The 20,958-nt window shown below is 37.1% G+C and overlaps 1 protein-coding gene across 1 annotated transcript in view; it reads left to right on the plus strand.

Annotated features, from left to right (window-relative positions):
* The window catches only part of pcxb (pyruvate carboxylase b), a 189,721-nt gene that overhangs the window by 14,611 nt on the left and 154,152 nt on the right, over window positions 1-20,958 (plus strand). The window contains exons 5-7 of the mRNA XM_079441073.1: window positions 2,630-2,775; window positions 4,007-4,124; window positions 5,169-5,320. Coding sequence (XP_079297199.1) covers window positions 2,630-2,775; window positions 4,007-4,124; window positions 5,169-5,320 — 416 coding nt within the window. The remainder of the gene's footprint in view (window positions 1-2,629; window positions 2,776-4,006; window positions 4,125-5,168; window positions 5,321-20,958) is intronic.

Below are 20,958 nucleotides of genomic sequence, written 5' to 3' on the forward strand. Positions count from 1 at the left end.
AAATGTGTTCTAGCTATTTTTCCCTAAATATTCATTGTCATTCCTTTAGCCAGCAGGCTTTATGCTATAGCCTATAAAAGGCTCATTGTTTTAATATAGTACAGTTTAAGTTAATGTAATAGTTTAATTAATTGAATATAAACATGCAATTACTAATGGCTTAAATGAGAGACTATATTAGCCCTTTAATGATAATAATAATAATAATAATACAAGGAAGGAATAACTGACAACGTGCCGTTGAATTACAGAAAAAATCCCCAACAAGGTACAATCACGACGTTCTTGTTTGGCAAAATTAATATAAGCTATTCTGTGTGCTAAGACTAGTTAAGTTAGAACAAGTTCAATAAAACATGTTTATTATATTTCTACAGGCAGAGTAGAATGGCCAAACCAAAAAGAAACAAAGAAAACACAATGTAACATTCATAAAAGCGTACACAATGGAATGCGCACGTGTGACAGGGGCTAGTGCCTTGTAGTGGTCGCTGATTTTCTTGCGTGTGGATCGCGAGCTGTGTGTGGACTGGGTAAGGCTAAACGGGTGGAATCAAAGGCTAAATGAATCAAATAGAATCGACTCAGAAGAGATGTGAATGAATGCACGTGTGTCGCCTGGTCTACAAATGCACATTTTAATCACTACATGCACAAATTATGATAGTTTAATATAAACTTTAACATTTGTATTCAAACATAAGTCTCTATCTGAACACAATGCTGCACATTGATGTAATTCTTAACTCAGCAGACCAGTGGCGTAGCCATGAGGGGGCCTCAGATTTCTGATTGCTAAAAAAAAAAAAAAAAAAAAATTTTTTTTTTCTTTTTTTTTTACAACAATTGAGTATTATGAAACCAAGGAATATGTTGTCAAGATCATATTTCGTAACTTAAACAGAAACACGCGAGACATAGGCCTACTGATCAACTTATTTCATTACAGAACAGTGAGAAAACTATACAACAACATATCACATTAAAAAGCATTAAAGTTAGCCAAAGCTTAAAACATTATAACTGAAGGCTGCATAGAAGGATTAAATTAAAGGTGTAGGGCAAACTTGTATTAAATATAATTGTTACGGGGCTGACGAGACGTGAGACATGCGGATCCATACGCAAAGCTTTATTAGAAAACATGGTCATACAGGCAGGGTCAGGAGACAGCAAACAGGTTTGGCAGAGGCAAGACAGAGCAATCCGGGGAGCAAGCGTGGGTCGATGATCGGCGAACAGTATCCAAAGGGGCAAGGCAGAGAGATAATCCAGAAACGAAAGCAATAATCCAAACGGGGAGCGAACACAGTCCAAACGGCAAGGCAAAGGGGTAAATCCAGGAAACACGGGCAGGGTCAGACACGGCAAGATAAACAAGGCAAGACAAGACTATAAGAATGGCTCTGTAAAGTAGCTATCGCTGGGTGAGTGATAAACGCTAAACAATACTCGGCCCAGAGCAAGAGGAAGTCCCAGGTTAAATAGTGAGTGCGTGATTGTGAAATGAGCATCAGGTGTGTGTGATGAGTGAATGGTGACAGCTGTGATCTGTGCAATGCATTGTGGGAACTGTAGTCCAGTGTGCTGTGTAATGTGAGAGTCAATGTGGTGAATGAGTGACATCTGGTGGCGAGTTAACGGAAGAGCATGGCCAGGATTCGTGACAATAATGCTCACATTTTTCATGCGCTGACTTTATTATTTAAATAAGGATATATGTCAAGCCCATAGAAGATCATTAAAAATGTTTGTTCATCTTAATCGAGTTATATTCTCTGTGATTGCTTGCAAAGATTGAATGTCATTATACTGTGACCAAGAACGGGAGGTTAATCACAATAAATATACTGAAAAAATAAACAAAATAATATTAAAAATAAGGTTAAATCAGTCCGAGTAGCCTACTCCTCTGGCAGTAACTTGAGCCGTGTGCTCGTGCGGACGCGAGTATAAACCAGGATTTAACTGTCATGCAGAATAAGCGCTATTCAGCTTCCACATGCCTCACAAACACTTGAAGATGCGCACATTTAATATTGACATTATAGCCTACATGTAATATAGAGCGGCCCACTCATTTTAAGATGCCCCCCCCCCCCCCCCCCCACCTGATCCACAAATGCACGGATTCCTTTTTGCATGAGCAATTTATGATGTATTAATGCAATTCACAACATTTTTATACGCAAACATGTCTGTATTTGTTAAAATCGCTGCACAATCATTTAATCCCGAATTCCACAAACTCAAATTGAAAGACATTTGTTTGTGGTTAGTAAGATACATGCATAAAATTAATGCAGTACATGGATAATTGTGCATGCAGCTATTAATCATTTTGAGTCTAATATCATCCCATACAAATGTCCCCACAAGGATTGTAAAACATGAAATTTTGACAATCAGTCCCCACGAGGGGAAAAAAAATAAAATAAAAATAGTAAATGATGCTTATCTGAAAGTGTAACAATGCAAACAGGTTTTCTGTAAGGGGCAGGCTTAGGGTTATGGTTTGGTTAGGGGATAGAAAATATTGTTTGGTCAGTATAAAAGTAATGGAAGTAATGGAGGAAGTCCCCGCAATTCACAGAAACAAATGTGTGTGTGTGTGTGTGTGTGTGTGAAGGTGTTCCAGTGGTTCCCGGAACAGACGCTCCCATCTCATCTCTTCAAGAGGCTGAGGAGTTTGCCAAAACATATGACTTTCCCATCATCTTTAAAGCTGCATATGGAGGAGGAGGCCGTGGGATGAGGGTGGTCCGAGATTATGAGGTCTGTCTACCTTCTAGCCCAATGAATGCCTAAAAAATAAATTAACAGGGAATCAGAAAAGTGTCACTGTGATGATTGCAGGCCAGCCACCTAAATATGCCACCAAAGTGCCACAATGCCACAGCATTTACACTTATTATAATTATAGCTGCCTCTACAATTTAAACTGGAATAGAAGAAAGTATTTTAAAATCGAAAAATTGCATATTTATTTATTTAAAATTGCATCATATATATTTTGTTATTTTAAACGCAAGGGCACATTTCACTCAAAATCACCCTTCTCCTGTATAAAAAACTCAATCTGACGACATTGTGTTCTGACTGTAGTGCCCTTCTCCCCTTAAACAGATAACTGAAGTTTCAAGGCTAGCCCACTAAACCATGTCGATCACGACTGTTAATGGGCCTCATTTTCTGCACGTGTAAAACATATATTGTTTATTTTATGTCAGTGGATTCTGCCTATATTACGACAGCATCCAATTGCGTTACGGTACGATGGATGCTCATTGACCTCCACTTGACATGTGTAAATGCACATGTGACTTACTACTCCAGTGCAATACTATATCACACTGACATTGCTCGTTCTACATAGTCCATTTGCTTTATTTATTGCCTGTATTTATTGTCACTAGTGAAAATTGTTTAGTGTTTATTACCTCCTTCTACCAGGCTCTGTGAGATAAGTGGACAAGCACTGTCTTGTAAAGAGTGTGTTAAATATCGTGTGTCATAGTTTCTGAAGAGACTTCATTTCATGTCTTCAGCTGCTTCACAGAAGAGAAATGAAAGTATACAAAGCTCAACCTTTCATGAAAACAATTAAGTGCTTCCCAAATGACATTAGTGGATGTTTTGCCTTTGTTCCACTAAGAATAGAAATCATTGCCATTTTATTCTCTACTAGATTAGCTTATAGTTTATTAGACACACTCGAAAGCACCCTTCAGAATATTTCAATTTAAAACATGGTTTTAATTCTTTTCTATTCTATTTCATAAAATTACTGATGTTATTGTATTTGATCAGTTAATTGTCATATTATTTCATTACCGTTCATTCCTATTTTTACAGTGTTTTTTATTAAATTAATTCAGTTTAAGAAACTTTTTTCAAAAACATGAAAAATCTTTCTGACCCCAAACTTTCAAACAGTAGTGTATATACAATGAGTATTTTTGTCTTTTTTATTATTGTAATAGTGAATTTTGTGACTTGTTTACAGGAATTAGAGGAGAATTATCAGCGAGCATATTCAGAGGCTCTGGCGGCATTTGGTAACGGTGCTCTGTTTGTTGAGAAGTTCATTGAGAAACCACGACACATTGAAGTACAAATTCTTGGTGAGTATATTTATCCATGTATTGTGTGTTTGTGTTGACAAAAGAAACAGAGAGGGATATTATAAGAATTTGTCTGCTAGTCCCTAGAATGTGTGCACGTATTTGTTTACTATGCTTACTATGATCTATTAGCATCTCTCTGGTGTATTTGAGCCATTATAGCTGAGTATTTTGGCTCATTAGACGTGATTTGCTCGTCTGGAACAGAGCTCATAGTCGATAACATACAGCTGGAATTGAATTGGGCTTGTTAACAGAGAATGGCTCTGTGTGTGTCCAGGGAACACCAACCACATGCTCTCTCTCTCCCTTTCTCTCACTCTCAGATAAACTGATTTTATGACTGTCTCCTTGTCCTCCAATGTGAATCTAATAACAAAGATATGTAGATAAATGCGATACAAAAGAATTAGCTTACATTTATGAGAAAGTATCAACAAAACCAAGCATATTTACTAGAAGAAGATTAATTTTTAAAACAACTTTATTGTCCTGTTTTCTGTCATTTTCTATAACAGGAGGAAATGTTTTAGCAATAATACAAATATCACATATTTTATCTGATAGATTGTTAAATCATTTCCTTTCTTATCTAAAGGGATATTATACATAAGACTAACAGAATGAAAGTGCAATTGAGGACACAGTAAAGATCAATATGAAATGATCACCAATTAAAACAGTATTCATAAGAAAACATATTGGTTAGAGAAAAGAAATAATAAAAGATCCTAATAAATTTCTATTTTTTCATGACGATAATGACAACAATTGCTCAAACCAAAGTAGAAAATTGATTAAAAATTCATGCTTATATTCACTTATTTGTGATCAAATAATTTTTATTTCCTTTTCTTTTATTTTCTTTTATCTCATTTAGTTTATATCTTAAGAAAATATTTTATTTAGTATATTGAGACATATATGATAGAGAAGTATATGATGTGGAAGTAACCCATTTAAATCAGGCAAACTTAAACCTCTCTCTTCGCATTTCTCTGTGTCCTTTCTCTCAATATTTATTATTCTCGCTTTCGCTCACAGGTGATAAATATGGAAACGTGATTCATCTGTATGAGAGGGATTGCTCTATCCAGAGAAGACATCAGAAAGTGGTAGAGATCGCTCCTGCTGCCCAGCTCGACCCTCACCTCAGAGACAGATTGACCTCAGACTCAGTCAACCTGGCAAAACAGGTACAGTACTGACAAAAACATGAATGATTGACATGTGTGCAACCTGCAACCAGAGCTTACACACATAGATTTCTCTTCGCTATATACTTAGCATGCCCTTCCTGAGCTTCCCTCTAGACAGTGTGAGTCAGTCAACTCAAGGTTATAATACGTTCTCAGTTCTCACACTTCATTATGCCTGGTCACACACACACACACACACACCCTCAAGGCATGTGCACCCAGGCCCAGATTTCTTTTGACTCCTTTGCTATATATATATACACACACACACACACACACGCTCGTATATTGGGTAGGATTAGGGATGTAGAATATGGTCATGCAGAATATGTGCTTTATAAGTACTAATAAATAGCCAATATGTTAATAATAGGCATGCTAATAAGCAACTATTTAATAGTGAGAATTAGTCCGTATACTAAAGTGTTATGTATATGGAATACTACGAATACTAAGTAGCAATGTACTGTATTGCTACTTGAAATTTGAAATGGCCTAGATGAAAATCTGAAGAATGAAAGAGGTAAGCATGATATAGAGATATTTGGGCTAATGCAGTGGGACACTAGAGTTGAGTTTTTTGAAGTCAGAACGTTCCAGTGGAAAATCAGAAGCCTGACATTTTACTTTTGAGGAAGGGAAAAAAAGAATAAAGACCAGAGGGAAACCCTCCTGGTGCATGCTGGGAAAGTGTTTCTATTTGTAGAGCTTAATCTGTGTTGATCTGCCTGTTCTGTCAAAACTGAGTGCAAGCTTGCATGCACACACTTTTAGATATCTCCTCTGACCTTAGAGTTAGTGACAGAAGGATTACGGATTTGGAGAGATGGACTCGCCACCCAGTGATTACAAGGTGTGTGCGTGAGCACCGTTACCAATTCCCATCCGTTGATAAACCACATGCTGTCAGTTTTGATAAGTCACTTGCCCCTGTAGGAGTCAAATTTGTATGTATCATCTTTTGAAATGATATTAGTGATGCTGGCAGCAGCAGAGAATAGGTGAAGAGAGAGAGAGAGGGAAAGAAAGAGAGACCGTCCAGGCAAGAGAGAGAGAGAGAGCAAGAGATGACAGATGGAGAGACAGGATAAATCAATATTGGGCAGGTGCAGCAGACAGGATGGGTTTACTGTTCTATTTTTTGGCTTGATGAAACCTGGCAAGCTGTTGCATGTCCGCAGTCCCTATTGTTTTCTTGTGTAAACTGCCTGCAATATAGGTACATTTACAACAGGTGGCGGTATTTCGTTCCAACTTATTTTAGGCATGTATGTGTTCCTTTGAATTGTTAAGAAGACAGAAAAACTGTACATCTTAAATGACCCTCTAATTACTTTTTGTACTTGTAGTCTCCATAGCAAAGTAAGGAAGATCTCATTTATTCACAGAGTTAACAATTCAAGCGAATTAAATGAGTAGTGTGCCTACTGAAACTTTCCACTATTAAGATTTCACTATTTTCATTCATTATCTGTGCAAGGTTATAGGCCTGTGTTAACCTTTGATTGTTTCAAATTACAGAGCCAACTTTTATCTCAACTGTTGTCGGATTACAGTATAAGAACACCGTGATTGTATTTTAGCATCTTTGGAGGTATACTAACACTTGGTGTGATATATGTTTGGCAAGTTTAATAGCCCGCCTGCCTCCTACAGAGGTTACACATGTGTTTAAGGGCTTTATTGGATGGTTACATGATTGCTGATGTAAAAGCCTTTTGAATAATATTTTGAATAAAATACTTTTGAAATGTGAACTGCAGGAGAGATGCTGGAAGCAGAGGTGAGACAAAAAGGCAACACAATAGTAGCATTTGCAGAAGGTTGTGAACACGTGTTGTTGCTGTTTCATAAGAGCTGTGGGCTTATTTAACAACTTTGGAATATGCCTGTTGAATATTTGTGATCTGCATTTGGATGAGAGAACTGCATTTTAATAGACAAAACATTGAGCTGAGGCACAGTGGCAACTGACAGCGAGCCAGTGTTGGTTAGTTAATGGCCAATTGCTAATGTAATGCAGTATTATATAATACAATTTTTTACACAATAATTCACCAAATTGAAACTAGGCAGAATGGTGATATTGACACCATAGGGCGGAATGACTACTGGTTTTCTGTTAATTGGTCTATCTAGCACTTTATCTTTAAATTTATTGTAACTCAAGAACAGGATTGCTACATATATTGACTGCCTGGCAAGGGGGTATTTTGTAACAATTAGTAGTAATTAAGGACAATATTACAAAAATTCTCACAAGGAAAATTATATAAAGTAATCTGTGTAGTTTGTTGTTTGTACTATGTGTTGTTTTGATTAATTAAAAACAAATTAGTAAACTCTAGGTTCACATACACAATCTGTCTAATGTATTCACAGCTGATAGTAAAAAATAATCATAAAAACTGCTGCAGTATCACATATTTGGTTATTCTTCAGTGCTATTTTGATATAAAGATTCTTTTTTTTTAATTCCTCATTGTCGTCAAATATTTCTTGTTAGCCTGTGTTTCTCAGGGTAAAAATAGCCTTCCTCTTCCTTTATTCAGGGCCAAGTCTTACTCAACTTGTCCATGCATTGGGTGCACTTTGGTAGTGCATGGTAGACTGTTACCATGGAGTATTTTATTTTATACTTTTTCATATTTTCCACATCCCACTGTTCTCATTTATGTAGTGACCAATAAAGCTGTGTTTAGATTCTAAAACCGATTCTACACTCTCCTTCTTCACCCTCATCCTCAAACCCTGTAAAATACAGAGATATTCCAATTGCAGTGTTTTCTGTTAATGACTTCAATCTTTAAATGGATTGTTAACCCCAAAATGAAGATTTGCTCACTGTCATGTAGTTGCAACCCTGAATGACTTTCTTCTGTAGAACTCTTAAAAAGATATTTTGAAGAATGTTATAGTATAAAAAAAGTGATTTTTCTTCTGTTGTGAAATACATTTAAATTTTAGACCACAGTTAAGCGGCAGTCATATTAGACTTTGAGCATCAAACTATCTATAGACACAGCAACGGTTGTAATATGACATATAATACATTGAACATATAATAATACTTTGGGAAAAAATGATTATGCAATCTACACAACTTTACTGCAACACTGCAATCCTGCATATTTAAAGTGCCCCTATATGGGTTATGAAAGGTTCATATTTTGGTTTTTGGAGTCCCCAACATCAGGTTGACATGCATACAAGGTCAAAAAACACTTTAATTTTCCCAACAAGTGGGCGGGCAATATGCTAATGTTTCATGTTGACTTCAACTTGAAATGGCTTGGGATTCGTTTTAAAAACGACTCGTTTCAATGATTCAGTCGACTCTTTCTTTTTGAGAGACAATAACTTTATACACGGTGCACTTTCAGATTTAAAACGTTGCAGGATGTTTTCATTCACTGCATGAAAGGTAATTTTCAAAAATCCATAATTGGGGCACTTTAAAGTTTGTGTTGTTTTATGTCAGCTCATGCTGATATTTTTGGTCACATTCTTCATGTAATACAAAATTTGCAAGGGTGGAGTTCACCAAACTTGAACTTTGGATTGTGCATGAGCTTGTGTTTCCGGTTTCCTGGAATTATTCATATGCGTATCGATGGACGCCAATGGAACGAAAAGTGTAGTGTAATTGCACCTTTATATTATTCTCAAATGGCCAAAGTTTTTATTATTTTTAATCCAGTTTTATACACTCACCTGTGCGAAAAGGTTTGCTGGTCACATATCACTTTGATGATTTCAGGAATTCCTGTTACTAGATGGAATAATGCACTAAGACCAGAATGAACTCATTATCCTGGATTTAGGTAGCCCAGTTCTTTTAAAATTTCTATTGCTGGCAGTCTAGCTTTTTTACTCACAAAAGCCCAAAAATCCCACAATTGATGCACTTGCCTTGCCAGTAGAATTGATCTTCAGAGCTCTTGGTGGTAAAGCTGTCTAGCTCCATTACAGTCTCTGTTTTGGATTGAAGCCCAACCAGCAGCTCTTTTTTTTTTTTTTTTTTTATTCCTCTGGTCTACATGACATGAAATATAGGCCATTTATTATAATGCCATACTAATTTGATAAATTATACTCGCCTTCTTGGTCAGACTCCAATGTTGAAAGTGCTGTTTGAGCATGAGTGTTTTTTGGCCTTTTTTGTCTGTGGAAAGAGCTTTATTTTACATCCACTTTCTTACCCATTACTGAGTCAGTAATAGCTGATGGAGTCCAGGCTGGTCTGACCTTACAGGAATAGCACGAGATGCTGAAGTCCTCTTCGGTCTACGCCGTGCCCTCGGCTCTCCCTCACTGTGTAATTATTAGCCCTCACCTGAGTAGCCTCGAAAGCTCCTAGACAATTTGGTTGGCGTCCTGATGGTCTTGCAGGCTAAAGATATGCCGTTTTTGACATAACTGAGAATGGAAGTCTGACACATTTTCTGTCACCTGGCAAAAGAAAAGACATCTATTAGGCCTAAATAATATCTCCCTTGTTATTCACCAGACAGAGATGTCAGTAGGGACTGACTAGTCAGAGGGAGCACTGGATCTTTTCCCGATGGGCTGGGCAACAAATTTATATATTTTATTTATTTGTTTATTATATACACTGCCTTTCAAATGTTTGGAGTCGGTAATATTAAAAATTCAAATTTCAAAAAAGTGATAAAAAATACAGTAAAAAATAAATAAATAAAAATAATAATAGTGTAAAATATTGTTAATTTTAATATAATTTAAAATGTAAATGATTCCTGTCATGACAAAGTTATCAGCAGCCATTACTCCAGTCTTTAGTGAAAAGTTCATTCTAATATGCTGATTTGGTGCTCAAGAAACATTTGTTTTAATTTCTTTTTATCATAAGTGTTAAAAACAAGTTGTGCTGCTTAATATTTTTGTGGAAACATTTTTTTTCCAAGTTCAGAAAAACAGTAATTATTTTAGATATAAATATTCCATAACATTATTAATATCTTCTTTACTGTGTTTGATGGATAATGTATATATAAAAGCAAGTTTATTTTTATATTTAATAACATAAATATAGTATTTAAAAAATAAATAATACAATAAAAATATATTCTAATTATATCAGGCCAACCCATTTAAATCACAACTGCAAGTCATGGCATAGGCATTAGTGTTCTTTAAGGATTAAAAAAAAAAAAAAAAAAGTAAAATTTTGAATTGAGAATAATCATCCAAGATTTACCCTGAGCTCCATAAGATTGTTGCAAGACTGTTTTTGTGATTGATTAAGGCTTTATGCTTCCAAGCGTGACTCTTTCTGCAATTCTGTGCCCTTATGTCGTTGCTGTCCATGGTTCTGAAATGCTTTCATTTTAAATACTGCATACATTTGTCTTGTGAGCTTGTGAGTAAGCAACAGTGGATAGTTAATTCTCAAGCGGACCACCTCAGTTCTGAGGGGACAGTTTATTGTGTTACAGAACCTTAACAAATTGCAGCAACAACAATTTAAAAAGAATATATGGACATAAATCTTGAAACTCTGTTCTTTTTATACCCTGTAACTAAATTAAATGGAGCTAGACTGAAAAAGAGCGTGAGGACATAGTAAAGAGAAATGGATCTTCTGGACAGGATGAAAGACGCAAATGAATAAAGAAGTAAACGCTGGTAGGGGTGGAAAGAGCAGCGAGGAGACAGTCAGTACTGTACTGTGAAGGACGTTCCCTCAGTTGCAAAATAAACACACATTGTTTTGACGTGAATGCATCGCACACACACAGGCCTGAGGCTCCCACAGTATACCATGTGGAGTTGTGCTCTGCTGTTGATGGCCAGAGCTGTTGAATTGATTTATTACTTCTGGCTGCTGTTGTTGACATGGCTGAAATCTAAATGGCTACAGCTGGCTGGCAATGTAAGCACTTTAAAGGGCACCGTAAGTCATATATACTCGCTCTCACATGGTTTTATTGTATTTTCAATAAAATCTCATTCGACAGTCTTGTGGTCTGTGCTCAAAAAGATTGAATTCTGAGATTAAGCGTGTGGTATCAGAATCTCTTTGTGTTCGAAAGAAAAGGCCTATTCCTTTACTGCATCCGTTCACACACATTTGCACCTCTCCATCCAAATGCCCGCACTAAATAAAATGCTAAGTGCACTTAACCTTTCATAAACAGTGGAAACCAAGGGATAAACAACAGAATAGCCGGCAGCTTGCTATCGTCAGCAGTCTGACTCGCTCAAGAGTCTGTGCTTTTTGGCTGATATCTCTCACTCCATTTCGGTCTTTCTTTCAGGGGTTTATATGTAATGGATGTGATTCAAACATAAATGAGCATGTTTTAAAGGAATGGAGAGCACAAAAGTGTTGTTGACAGATGCAGTTAACACACCGCATGCACATCCACGTGTGGTATAAAGTGTAATTCAGATTTGGAATGTAATTGCTTTTCAGCTATTTGCATAGACTTGTGTGTGTGAACACCCACTTTAAAGCCCTGCTTATCTGTTGCGTATGTGTCTGATCTAGTGTCAGGGTGATTGCAGATTCTGTAAATGTGATCAGAAACATGTCCTCCCTTTCTTTCTCCCTCGATATCACTTTCTCACTCCCCCTCGCCGATTTGAAATGCAAATAGTTATTGGATGACAATGAATTTTGTAGCTAAAAGCCATTAACTCTGAAGTGATTGACTATAGCACGCAAAATTCATGAAAAAATCTTCAAGAAAGGATTATAGATAAAACTAGCTCATCAAATAACAAAGAAGCCAGAGATAACCCGGTTCTTTCATTCTCTCCTCACATCTCACCTCTCTACTCCCTACAGAGAAATACAAACCATTCTTCAGCATACTGCAGTCTCTCATTCTCTGCTTGCTCTTCCCTAAGGCTGTGTGGAGTGCTGCAAAGTGGGTGTTGTGCTAATGACGGCCAAATCTCTCTCAAACAGACGGGCCGCTGGTGCTATAAACGCCAGTGTTTTGTAGGGGCCCTGTCCTAGGGGTTTAGAGTGAGCTCTTGACCCACACTCAGACAAACACATGTAGGATTGGCCGTTAAGGGAGACTTTTTCATTTCTTTTCCCTGTTAATCGATTTCTGTTAAACAATGTGTCTTATTGACTTAACCATATTTACTGTAAATATAAACCCACTTGAGGACAGACTAATCACACACTTACTGTATGTATGCTACATAGGCCTGCACATCATAGATAACCAGAGTACTCTTTATATAAAGTTTCCTAGATACTAAGATCAAGACGGTACTGCTTTTGCACTCCTGTTTTGTTGTTGTTGTTTTTTTAACCCAATTGGTTTTAAATGAGCACCAAAATCAACTGAGGACTGAAATAGTCTAAAAGTGTTTAGCGCACTACTATTCAGTGTAGTATGGTTCATGAATTACTGCCTTTTATGAGCCGGTTATTTTTAGTGAATCAAAAACACAGCACGATCAGTGTAGTCTAATTTCCAACCACATGATGGTTTGTGAGACTTAAATCAGTGTAGTTACTGACTGGTTGTTTGACGATGTAAAACATTCCACAGAAGATTGATATGGAATAGCAAATCATTAGCTAGAATAATGGAAATGTTTAAGTTCCAAAGAAACACAAGTAATGACAGATCTGTTCTTTTATATTGTGATGTACAGTACATCTGTGTATATATTGGATTATGTACAGTACATCTGTGTATATATTGGATTACTTAAAAACAAAAAAAATGCATACTAAATGACCAATGACGTCTGACATACTTTATATCAGAGAGAAGTTGTTTTATCTATCCAATTCCCACTTGAAACACATACACTTCTAGAAATACACTAACCTACATATAAAGTGGCTTATTCACAGTTCACTGCATTTATAGCCTCATCTTCTGTGTGTATCTATACATTTTAATGCCTGAAAGTGTGTACACACAAACACCCTTTAGCAACAAATACATTTCTGTTCTCTAAGCTCTTAAGCTCTTGTTTGTGCCACCTGATGTGAGCTGCATTCACAATTGTTGTATAAGTTCTCAGAAACATGTATGCGAAAACTTTTACATATCTCTCGCTCTCTCTTTTTCGTGCCATTCTAATGCGGGAGCTCATATTTAATGCATTTCACAGAGAGACTAAGAGAGACCGGCAGAAATGGTCTTCCGCAGAATGTCCTGCTGGTGTTAACAAGCTTTAGGACTGCACTTATCTGCTGGCTCTAATTTCATATTCTGACTGAGAACATCAATCTTAATTCCACCAGACTGCCAGCAGGGGAATTTTTGAGGGATTTCATTGGTTTCATCTGGAGTGTGTGTGTGGAAGTGGTGGTGTTATGAATTTAGTTTGTTTGTTTTTCAGTTTAGCTTGGACGCCTTGGATTATATTCTCTGAAGCTTTGGGGTCTTACTGGGTATTATGGGACATTTGCCATGGTTTTTATTGTCTTGTCTACGGGCCAGTTTGGTGGATTCAGAGTAAACTTCAGCCTCAAGTTTGTTTTTAACAAAGCAAAGGAAGAAGGAGGGGATGACAAAGGATGTACGTTGGAACTCAAAGTGGAAAAATTAATCATACAGAGAAAGGTCATATTTACACTTAAATTGCAATCTATATTTAGATGTTGGTCTGCATATGTGCACTAAAAAGACAAGTGGTAATGCATTCATAAAAGATCAAGATATCCCTCAAGTTTGCGGGAAACTAGCTCCAATGTCATCAAAACATAAGGCATTTGAAGACAATGAAATGTACTGCTCAGTCTTGTGATTGAGCATAACTCTGATTGGGTTATGATCCAGTCGGCTTGATTGGATCACAATGTTTGGATGCAAGTTGTAAACATGAACATGTAGAAAATAAAGTTGGAGAGCAAAGCACTGCGTTTAGCTGCAGTATGTCCGTTACAAATACAGTACAGAGAGATACGGGGAGAGAGAGTATTTTTCCTGAATTAAGGTGATAGAGTGGATGAAAGGTTACAAATAAGGAATGCAATGGAGAATGGAGAAACAAATTATGAGCCAGATCAATGAGCAGATAGCAAGACTTAATGAGCTATTTTTTTTTCTGGTTTATTTGTCATTGTCTGTGTTGCCATGACAACAGTTCTCATGCCTGAAGATTACTAAAGAGCTGTGACGTACAGTTGTGAAGTACTCTTGACCCCTTCACTCACTCATTCAGGCTCATTCACTTGTTCACCAAGTTTTTCATTGATTCACTGTTTTACTGATACCCTCACCGACTCACTCACTCTCACTCATAGTTAGTCGTCCGAAATGATATGCACTATGAACTATGAACGATGCACAGATTCTGATAGCCCCTCCCTTTCCTCTAATTGAGGAAAGCTGTGACAGCTAAGTGCATGAAGTGTCCAACATTATACACTTTGACTTTTTTTGTTGTTAAATAAGTGCATAATCCGGGTATTTGAAGTGTACTCTTTCTTTTTAGAATTTTCAGTGTGAACACTCAACTCACACTATTTATACAACAAAATGGCATATACTATTGCATGAGTATGCAAATTGGTATATACCTATTCACACTGATTTGTTCAATCACTGACTCATTTACTCGCTAACTGACTCATTTACTGACTCGCTCACAGACTCATTTAAAGGGATAGTTCACCCAAAAATGAAAATTCTGTAATTAATTACTCACCCTCATGTCGTTCCAAACCCATAAGACCTCTGATCATCTTCGGAACACAAATTAAGATATTTCTGATGGAATCTGAGAGCTCTCAGACACTCTATAGACAGCAAGGGTCCTTACGCGATCAAGGTCCAGAAACATAGCAAGGAGATCAGTAAAATAATCCATGTGACATCAGGGGTTCCACCGTAATTTTGCAAAGCTACGAGAATACTTTTTTTGCACTAAAGAAAAAAAAGAAGACTTTATTCAAATTCGTCCCCTCCACGTCACCCTAGCGCCATTTTGGAGAATATCCACTGGACGGAAACTGCGTACACTCTTCTGTGTTAGCTGCATACCGGATGCGCTGTTGTCGTTCAAATCAAAGCATAAATATACGTAGAAGACATATCCGCACAGTACGGCTGACACAGATCAGCACACAGTTTCCGTCCAGCGGATATTCTCCAAAATGGCGCTACGCTGACGTAGAGGAGATGAACTGTCAAATAAAGTGGTTATTTTTGTTTTCTTTGCATACAACAAGTATTCTTGTAGCTACATAAAATTACGGTTGAACCCCTGATGTCACATGGATTATTTTACCGATCTCCTTGCTACATTTCTGGACCTTGATCGTGTAAGGACCCTTGCTGTCTATGGAGAGTCTGAGAGCTCTCAGATTCCATCAAAAATATCTTAATCTGTGTTCCGAAGATGAACAGAGGTCTCACGGGTTTGAAACGACATGAGGGTGAGTAATTAATTACAGAATTTTCATTTTTGGGTGAACTAACCCTTTAATATCTCACTCACTCACTCACTCACTCACTCAATTACTCACACTTTCAGACTCATTAACTTGTTCACTTACTTGCTCGTTGATTCACTCTTTTACTGAATCACTCACAAACCCAACTGATCATGCACTCACTCACTCACTCACTCACTCACTCACTCACTCACTCACTCACTCACTCACTCACTCACTCATTCACTCACTTATCCACTGACTCACTGATTGAGTTACTGATTCATTCATTGACTCGCTTGTTGACAGTCTCATTCATTTGCTAATTCGCTTACTGACTCAGACACACTCATTTACTTCCTCCCTCACTTGTTCACACTTGCAGTGAGCTTGTTTTTTTTATATAACTCTGTTTTTAAGGCTCTGAATCATAATCAAAGTTTTAATTCTTTAAAACAGTTGAACAGATTATTTTTTTCCTTCCCTCTTTGATCAGTGTAGGATGATCTGAAGGAGGGGATGAACCCAGTGGTTTTCCAATATAGCGCTTTTCACAGAATGCTCACTGTAGACATTTACATTTATGCATTTAGCAGACGCTTTTATCCAAAGCGACTTACATTGCATTCAAGTTACAGTTTTTACATTTTATCAGCTCTTGCTTTCCCTGGAAACCGAACCCATGACCTTGGCGTTGCTAGCGCCATGCTCTACTATTTGAGCTACAGGAAAGCTTTTAGTGTATTTAAGCTGTAATGCATGAAAGGCCTTGATTGTGTGAGTACTTCTCTGATGTATTCTGAACAGAAAATCTGCCATCTGCTTTATTGTCTGAAACACTGAGATATAAAATCTATAAACCGTAAAGCAGATCCTCATAATAACAAGTTTTATTTGAACTTGTCTTTTATATTATACTTACACTCAGTTAAATGGTTTCATTAGTTCATAACATAAAGTGTTCTCTAGATGTCACTAAAGCAGCGAGTTCAGTCTGAGCACGTCTAGAGCTCTGACGTGCTGATGGTAGTGATTGAACAATGATGTGTGCAAATAACCATAGTGATTTTCTACTTCTCTTTGTATTCTACTCATGTGTTCACATCTGCTTTGGACCCAATCTCTATTTTTCTCATTGGCATATTCTGGGTCATATCTGTAGGTGAATGGTCGCCATAGCAGCCACTTGAGAGCCGATTATAACAACACGTCACTGCAAACACGTCTGATCAAAAAGACACTGATTGCATCTCTCTCTCCCCACCCCCCACTCTTCTCTCTTCTCTTCACAATCTGTCCTTTCATCATGCTCCTCCTTATGGAGCTCTATAACCTGCCTATTTGATGCTGCATCCTAAAGGGAAGTACAGAATAAAGTTTATTGAATTGAGCTGAAAAGTATTTAGTAGAAACCAGAAAACCAATGGCGAGGTGAAAGGATTAGAAAAGAGATAGGGAGGTCTATCGACACTTCTGCTGGTCAAGAGGTCAGTAGCATCTGCAGGAAGCTAACTCCTGCTCATCTCCTGAAAAACTGAAGACACCTGACTGAAGCCATCTTTTCTTGTTTGGGGCGTAAATGTACAATCCCATTTCCAAAAAGTTGGAACATTTTGTAAAATGCAATAAATTAATTTTGATGCCTGCAAAGTTGAGACAGAGGTCAAATGAAAGTGAAAAGATTATCCAAGTTAAACTGTTTTGAAACATTCCAAAATAAGCAGGTCAATCTCAGTCAGCATAGGGAAAGACAGGAAACCTTTGCTGAATGTGCATAACCTTCGAGCGCTGCATGAGAACTCATTATCCCACGGGCACGGCATTACATATGTTGAAGGTACCATTAAGGCTGAGGCATATATTAAGATTGTACAGAGACATATGCTGCCATCAAAATGATGGCTTTTCCAGGGAATTCCATGGTTATTAGAGTGAGACAATGCCAAGCCTCTTTCTGCACGAGCAACAACAGTATGTTTCATAGACAGAGCGGATGTGCTTGAATGGCCTGCCTGCAGTCCAGATCTGTCTCCTACTGAAAATGTATGGCGCCTCATGAATAGGAGAATAAGACAACAGTGACCACCGACTGTTGAGCAGGTGAAGTTTTGCATCAATGCATTTTTTAAATGTATTTTTTTATTGAGCAAGCATGCATTAAATTGATCCAATTGATCTGTTCCAAATAAATGCTGTACTTGGAACATTTTAATCATCAAAGAATCCTGAAGAAATGCATCATGGTTTCTACAAAATTATTAAGCAGCATAGCACTACTGTTTTTAACATTGATAATAAGAATAAATGTTTCCTAATCACCAAATCAGCATATTATAACTATTTATGAAATGTCATGTGACACTGGAGACTGACTTTCTTTTCTAAATAAATGCAGCTTTGGCGAACATTAGACTCTTATTTCAAAAACATAAAAATCCTACAGCCCCCAAATTTTTTGAATGGTAGTGTATCTTGCAGTGATATAAAAGGTTTCGACTGGTACAGATTCTGCTATCGTGTTTATAAAGGGGTATATCTACAGTACAATGTATGTATTTGTAATTTTGTAGACAGTATGAGGTGAAGAGACAACCAGGAAGAAGCAAGAAGGCATGACATGATGTGTGTTATGGAGCCAACGAGACGTTAGGCATGCGGCTCCATATGCAAGCTTTTATTAATAGACATAGTTAAAACAGGCAGGGTCCAACAACAGCAAACAGAATCTGAGTGGGTGTTATATAGTGTGTGTGTGTGTGTGATGGGTTGCAGGTGGATCCAATCAGTGCAATGGAACATGGGAAATGTAGTCCAGGGTGATGTGTAACAGGGTGGTGTGAGAGTCAATATAATGGGAGAACGACATCTGGTGGCAATTGGACGGAAGGCTATGGACCGGATTCGTGACAATGTGACAGGATTAAAATAAAGTTAGCAACAGCATTTTGGTTGAGATCTTTGTGGTACTTTACAGATTAGGACAGTGAAGAGTGGTAGTTGAGTAAAGTTGAACAGCATAATTCAAGGAAAGGCCTTATTTTCAGGTACAAAGTAGATGTAAACCCAACTTTCAGTTGGGCCTCAATAAGTCTTCAAGTTATAATAAGGTATGAGAGGCCATGCTGTATTGTGAATAAGTCATGGCTGAAGGGTGTTGTTAGGCATGAGAGGTATCTTTCCTATGAGAAGACTTCCTTTGATAGTGAGAAGTGTGAAAGGTGAATGATGCAACATAAGGCCAGCAGGGGTCAATCATAAATCATTACAGAAATAATAAACAGTCATTTTTGTTGAAATACGTAATACATGGAACAGTGTAGATGCGATATTGATTGTTTAGGTTGCTAAGGGTGTTGTGCAATGATACACATAGCCGTTGGGTGAAGCGGCCATAGCCGTTCTTTTTCATGAATAAAACACAGCTGTTGAACAACCAGAATCAAAGATTGGAGCTAACCATTTATAAATCAGTTATATTAACAATCTTAATTAAAATACTAAAACATATACTAAAAATAAAGAAGCAAATTTAACTGACACCATATTTTTGCATTTATATTTATTAGAACAGAAGTCCAAGAGGTACACATTATCTTAGATATGATTGTCTGTCTAGGATAAAGTTGAACCTTGGAGTCAAAATGATTGAGAACCAACGGTGTAAAAACTATTATGTTTCTCTAGCTATGCTATGTCATGGTTTTGTTGTTTGAGTTTGAGTTTCGATTGATTTTACAGTGTTATTTAACTCTGATGTATGACTCAAGAATGCCCATTTATATGATGTATATTAATGTATAGAATAATAGACAAATATAATATGATTTCTTGTATAAATATACATGCATTCTACACATTTTTACATACAAATCAGTTATAGTATATTTATTTAAATGAACGTACAGTAGTCATCATTTTGCATGAAACACCTTGAAGTTCAGTTAATGATTTTGAGTAAATCAATTGCTTATGAAAAAAAAATCATGTCATATTAGCGCATGTCAGACGACCAGCAGCATTGGGTAAATCTACATATTCTCATAATTTTCCATTTATGAGAGTAGTTGCATATGTATTCACATGAATCAGATCAATTCCTGCCTTCCGGTGGTATCCATTTGTACATGCAGTTGCAGGTTCTGAAGCGACAAGCAGGCTTGATAAATCACTTTGTGGGTGCAATTTAATCTATTTGCAATGACAACAGCATGTATTTTGTGCATGTATGGAGAAACGGTTTTACAGATTACAGATTACAAATTCAGCACCCTAAAAAATGGACAAAAAAATAATTCAAAAAGAATTATCCATGAAGAAACCCTGTGGTTTTAACTCAGAATTCATTAGTTCATTTTTTCTTTTTTTCATTCATTGATTTATTTGTTTGTTCAGTCACCCATATGTTTTTTCATTGATTCATTCATTTTTTCCTCTCCCTCCCTCTCTCTAGTGGTTTAGCTGACATCAGTTTGAACCCTGTTCTCATGGTCATGATAGTCGGTTAAGATTAAAGAGCTTCAAATCCTCCTGGCACGATTGGCATGGGGTGTGGAGGGATGTGGAAAAGAGGGATGAATGGAAAAAGGGAGGGCGCAGAGTAAAAGAGTAAATTAATTTTGTCAAATCAACATCACAGCAGTTTAAAAGTCTGTTTGTTTGTGTAAAGCATCTAAAAGTGTGGATTTATGTCCATGTACAGTATATGTGGTCAATATTGTAATATGTCAGAGTTTACAAAGCTATGTTTGAAATTATATTTGTGTGTGTATTTGTGTTTGTGTTGTTTGTGTGGGTGAGCGTCTGCTTTTGGCAAGCTCATTGCAATGTGGGATTAGTAGGCAACGCTGAATTGTGGGGAGAAATTGGATCAGATTACAGTGAATTTTGGCACCGGATTATCTTCAATCCCTTCAGTGTATCCAAGTAGCCTGAATGAGTGTTTATGAAAGAGAGCGTGAGAGAGAAGACACCAGAAAAAGAGAAGAGAGTTGCAGACTTTAGAAGAAGTGGATCCTTGTATCTCCTTCTGTTTTCTTCTCTTATGTTTAATATGAGACTGTCTTCATCTCACCTAGGATATCTGTCTCTGTACCTCATGCACATCTACTGCTCCATGTCTTCTGTTTTTGGCTGGTGTCAAGACCAGCAGTTTTGCTGATTTCATGGCTTTTACCAGAAGCCTCTTTGCTTCCTTCCACTGGCACCACGCTGTTCAGCAGAATTAACCAATCGCCTGAGGGTTTTTTTTTTCATA

The sequence above is a fragment of the Barbus barbus genome (assembly GCF_936440315.1).
Source record: "Barbus barbus genome assembly, chromosome: 2".
NCBI lineage: Eukaryota > Metazoa > Chordata > Actinopteri > Cypriniformes > Cyprinidae > Barbus > Barbus barbus.